At 37.1% G+C, this 6,000-nt stretch overlaps 1 protein-coding gene across 1 annotated transcript; it reads left to right on the forward strand.

The window, feature by feature from the left end:
• The first annotated feature begins 2,982 nt into the window (after positions 1 to 2,982).
• LOC145596056 (F-box protein SKIP23-like) lies at positions 2,983 to 4,239 on the forward strand. Its single transcript, XM_081652488.1, has one exon. It carries the CDS (start codon positions 2,983 to 2,985, stop codon positions 4,237 to 4,239), a length of 1,257 nt encoding a protein of 418 aa, XP_081508614.1.
• Positions 4,240 to 6,000: the final 1,761 nt, after the last annotated feature.

Consider the following 6,000-nt stretch of genomic DNA (forward strand, 5'->3'; position numbering starts at 1 on the left):
TCGAACTATAGACCTACCTTGAAGTTCAAGTATAGAACTTCCGGATATATTAGTGGATTCCTTAGACATGAGTGGAACACTGATTCTATTCAATGATTGTTTTGACTGTGGTACATTCAAACGTCTTGCCGTAAATGGGGATTATAAAGGATGTTTCCCGGTCACTTCATGAATTGAGTGGGAGCTTTAGTTGCCACAAGATTGGATTGAGTCTACCTATTGACTAGGAATGTGTCTTGGCCCCTTGAAGAGGGAGAATTCAGAAAAATGCATGGCCGTGCTCAAATGTGTTGCATAGTAACCATTTGTTTCGTAATTCTAACTCAGATTTCAAGAAAAGATTTGTAGACTAATATGATCATGACATGAGATGCAATCATATTATCAAATCGACACACATTGACTTAAGGAATTTGAATATTGCGCACTTGTCTCAGACAAGTGGGAGATTGAAGGAATTATGTCTTCGATAAGTGCAATTACTAGATATATCATAGGATCACAGTTATGGAGATAATAAGTTCATACTATATGGTTGCCATTGTCTATTGCTAGATATGACAATTGGACTTTGGGCTTATCAAATGGTCCAAAGCCTTATAGCTGGATCCTACAAGGTCACACACTAGAGTATTGGGTTAAACAAGTTAGAGGCCCATTATTGGGCCTCATGAGTATATGACACACCTTATGTTTGGGCTTGGATTGTAAGTAGAGTTCAATTAGGATTTGGACATGGTTTTATTTCTAGATATGATCTATAAATATAAACCATACCTAGGGTTGCATGACATAACAATTTACACACTGTGAATTGTCAGACAAGCAACCAAGAGATCCCAAACCCTAATTCTCTCTCTCACTTTCGGCCCTCCCTTTCTCCTCCCTAGATTCGTGCGTCTCCCCTTATGTGGTGGTGCGTGTGGTGGTGCGTGGGTGGTGTTGTGGTGTGCTCGTGACTCTAATCTCCGTTGAAGGTCGATTGAAGCATTCGGTCACAACTAACTAGCATTAGTGGAGGTTTAATCCATACTCGTGGACTAAGTAGAGGAATCACACGTGGGGTTCTTTGTCTCCCTTGTTCTTGCTCGATCACTAGTGGAATCACGCTTCAAAGGTATAATTCTTACTTCTTTATGTGTTATGCATGAGATCCTTGGTTTGGTGCTATGTGAATATGATTCATGTAATTTCCGCATTTAGTACCTATAATCTCCTACAGCATCTATATGTTAGCAAACATATAGGATGTCATTCTTGAAATTAAGTTGAAGTTTGTCACATGAAAGTGAGTCAAGGTGGAAGGAATTTTGGTGGAAAATATGATGGTAAAAAGTATCATTACATGCATAATAGTACACAAAAATTAATATTAAAACAACTTATACTTAGGGCATGCTTGAATTGGGGGTAAAACATTAAGGAGGTAATAAAAGTCAAACTTGAAAAAACAAAAGTAATTAAAGGTGTTGTTGTAGGAGACATGGTGCTTACAAATGAATTAAACTAGTTGTGCCATGAGGAAAAGAGAGAGATGGAGGAATTATTACTCTTATAATGAGGGTAATAGTTACCCACCCTTCTCCTAGTGTAATTATTACCCCCAAAATGAGGGTATTGATTCCTCTTTCTTCACCTCACACCATACCATCACTACATAATTTTCTTACAATCACACCATCACTATCTCCTTCTTCCCTATTTTCACATTCATTTTGCTTAGTTTGACTTTTATTACCCCCTTAATGTATTACCTCCAATCCAAGCATGCCCTTAATGGTACATTATACATGCATAATAGAATATATGAATGTACCACTATAGCATAATAATACACATGAATGTACCACCGTAGAAATACATCAAACGAAAAAAAAATTGAAAACCCCAAAGCACTCTCCTATATACTATTTTTTTTTTTGGACAATAGCAAAGCGCTCTCCTATATACAATGCTAAATAAATAGGTGCTATGCGTCTATATACAATGCTAAATAAAAAATTGAGTATTTTTTTGAGGAATATTGGTCATAACTTCAAAAAAATATTTCATCATAAAATTGTTACGTGGGCTGTTGGGCTAATAGATACGAGTATATGATTTGGGTTCTCTTATGATGAGACCATTCTTATTGTGAGAGCTCAAATCCTATCCATTGGATTAATCTGATCGTAGCCGTTCAATTTGTTCCCAAATTACAGTATTACACTGAAATGTTCTCACTCCTCCCAAATTATACACTGACATTCTCTCTCCTCGACATGCGCCATTTTTGGGATTTTCTCTCTCTTCTCCTCTCTTTGCTGCCATTTAATTACGCCATTAACGTCTTTAAAGCTTCAATTTCTTCATCTTCTTAAGCACACAACTTCCAATTATTCTCAGCTGGTGATTTAATCTTTCAATTTTGATATCCCCAAATTTTGCCAAGGTATATTTCAGTTCATACTTTGATTATTTTGGGAACTGTTGATTAATCACTTACGAAGTACCAATTTGTGTGATGTGCTAAACTTTAACAGTTGAATTTCAGAATGGTTTAAAAGTTTATATGATTGTTTCTTCGTTTTTTGCTGATTTTTTCGATCGATTTTTGTTGTGTATGCTTGCCCTTGCTGCGTTATCTTAGGCTATGATTATGCGTTATTTTTTCAGATGGGTACTCAACTACTCATATTAAAACTTTAAAAGAGTTCTCATATATTAGGGAGGTTCACTAGAACTCCACCCATACATAAATACATTAATTTAAAAAAAATACATTAATTTGATTTTGGTTTTCTTAATTTTAATTAGATATGTTCTAAGAAATTGGTTTATTTTATCTTAATAGTTGCTGTTCTGTTCGATAGATATCGATTGCTTTATTTTATTTATATTTATGATTGGAGTTACGATTTTGTTCTATAAAGATTATATAATTAAACTAAATCAAATTTGTTGTTTGATTTTCGGCTCTTAATCAATTGGTTCATTCTGTAGATGGCTGATTGGTCTGTGTTACCCTCTGATATCCTTGGTGAAATAGCACTGAAATTGGAATTCATTGAGGATTTTATTTGTTTTTCTGTGGCTTGTCATTCATGGAACCATGCTTCGTCCATGGTTAAACCTGAGTGGAGTCGTCGCGCTCATAAACCAACACCACCTTGGTTGCTCCTAGCCGAGCCTGAGCCGGGTAATAACGACACTAGTCAAGAGAAGATGAGTTGTAGGAAAATATTCAATATCAACAAAAATAGGTGTTATGAAATTACACTTCCTCAGAAACGATGTTGGGGTTCGTCATACGGTTGGATTGTCATGTTTGGTGCTGATCAACAAATTCAGTTATTTAATCCTATTACTAAAGCTCATCTAAGTCTCCCATCCTTAAGTATTTTGCCAGATCACCCACTAAATGATGATGATGATTATGATGATGATGATGAAGATGATAATCATGATGGTTGGGTTCTGAAATACTTTGTAACTAACATCTTTGTATTGAACCTGTCTCGAAACGACAATGTTGATGACTTTGTCGTAATGGTAATTCATCAACCGTGTGATCACTTATCGTTTGCTCGGCCTGGAGACCGTGCATGGACACGAGTACTAACATCAGCAACAACGATGAAACAGGTTCATCAAGTAATGTGCTGGAAGGGAATAGTGCTGCTTTTGTATATAGACGGAGCATTTGCATACTTTGATATAGATTCGACTCTAACTGCTACTCCTGTTAAGGCTAAGGATTATTATAGCTTGCTTCCGGTGAGTTTTGTTGATACAAGTCAAGGCGGGTTGAGTAGTGGGGGTGTGTATATGGTGGAGTTAAACGGTGATTTGCTTGCAGTCGTCCGTTGTAGAGTGCATGGTCCACGACAACCGGGCGAGTATGGAGGTTACGTATTGCCTTTGGAATGCGGAAATTGGTATCGTACCATTAAGTTTGAGGTATATAAAGAGGATAATAACTTGTGGAAGAAAGTTGAGGATGTGGGCGATTTTGTGTTATTTGTAGGTTATAACTATGCTTCTGCTGTTCATATATCAATGGCTCCTAATTGCCAGCGGAATGCTATCTACTTTGTTGACGATGAATTGTATTACTATGGCATCCAAGGACGTCAAGTAGCTCGTGGCCATGATATGGGTATGTTTGACATGACATCAGGAGAAATTACACCATTTTATAAAGACGGTGATACAATTTCTGAGTTTTTTGCTCCTATATGGTTTACCCCCAATTTTTAATTTTGTTTTGTTCTTGATGGTAGTTTAATTTCTAGTTAACTATTTAATGATTTATTCTTTAAAACCCTTATGGGTCGTTTGGTTGGGGATAATCAGGAAAGGGAATGCGAATTAACTGGCTCGATTTCCTTTGTTGATGTTTGTTTAGCACTTTTATTCATTCCCTTTACCCTCATCATTACCCCAAATTTTTCCAACTCCATTCCCCACCCCCACTAGACTTTCCCATTCCCTTTCCCTACCCACCTTCACACCACCACATCACCACTTTCACACCTACAAACACCACCGGAAAACTAGCCAGACCACTGCCGCCCCTACCCCGACCACCGCCGAGCCTCCCCCGACCACAGCTGCACATCCCTCGACCACCATCGCACCCCCTCCCCCGCAAAAACCACCCCTAGCCTCGCAAAACCCTAGCCCCGATCTCCCTCTCCCTCGAAACCTTCATCCCCACCCCAAACCACCCCCAAAATATCGACCCCCCTGCTCGGAAATTGGTGGTTGAGGGGTATAGCCGGCGAAGGGCGGGGGAGGACCGATGAGGGGTTTGGTGGTTGAGAAAGATGAAATGTGTGGTGGTGGTGGTGGGATGATTCCTTTATTTTAAAAACAAACAATAAAGCAAAAATAGGGTATTTTCATTCCATTCTTCTCCTTTCCCTTTCTTTTCCATTCCGATTCTCTCGCGTGATTAGATAAAACAATTTCTTATTCATTCATAGACTCAAATACATAGAGTAGCATTATTATTACAACTACTCCTTAATTGACAACTTTTTTAATTACCAAAACACCATCACACACTGCTACTAATGCAATTAAAACCCACACGTAATTCACACTTGAACCTTACAGAAACCCTTCCATTTTTCTTTTAGCATCAAATACTTGCATCTTCCTTGCATTCTCCTTTGCTACATTCATCTTCACCTTTGAGGTGCTCAACATCAACACTTATCTTTTTATCTTCTAATAACCCTAATATCACATCTATCTTCCAGTCAGTATGTCTTGAAGAACAACCTGAATCATGCAGTAGTCTTTATTCACTCGAGCCTTTCACTTGGTTTGACCATAACATATATTCCATAAAAGTTGAACTGAACATGCGCTTTCTATTCGAGTCATATCATGCATGATAAACATGCTAAAATAGAGATGGCAATGGTCGTATTTCATTTTGGTCTCGTGTTATTCACAATATCTATTAAAAAATATACTCCCTCCGTGTTTTTTTAAGTGACACACTTTTCATTTCCAGCAGTGTTTTTTTAAGTGACACACTTCCTCTTTTAGAAATTCCTTACATTTTAATAATATATCTTTACCCCACTATCTTTTACTTTATCATTTCTCACTCCCTCATGGTCCCCACTTCCTCTCACATTCTTTTACTTTATCATTTCTCACTCCTCCAACCTACCCCACTAACATCTTATTTTATTAAAGTCAATAAAATCTCCTATAACTCTATGTCGGTCAAACTGTGTCACTTAAAAAAACACGGAGGGAGTATAAAAGGTAGAATAGTTGCATAATTTGACCAGTTTATTACTCCGTAAAACGATTCATTTTTATTTTTCTTTTGTTCTCAGTTTTATTTTTAATACGAAGTATGAGACATCTTGCATATGCACAACATGAATTAAAAAAAAAAAAAAAAAAAAAAACTATTAAACATCATAAGCTTATTGACAATCGAGACGAATACCAGCAGAACAAAAATGGAATCAAAACAAAAGATTCGAGATATAT

Source organism: Chenopodium album, chromosome 19 (genome assembly GCF_948465745.1).
Source record: "Chenopodium album chromosome 19, dcCheAlbu1.1, whole genome shotgun sequence".
In the NCBI taxonomy this organism is placed as follows: domain Eukaryota; kingdom Viridiplantae; phylum Streptophyta; class Magnoliopsida; order Caryophyllales; family Amaranthaceae; genus Chenopodium; species Chenopodium album.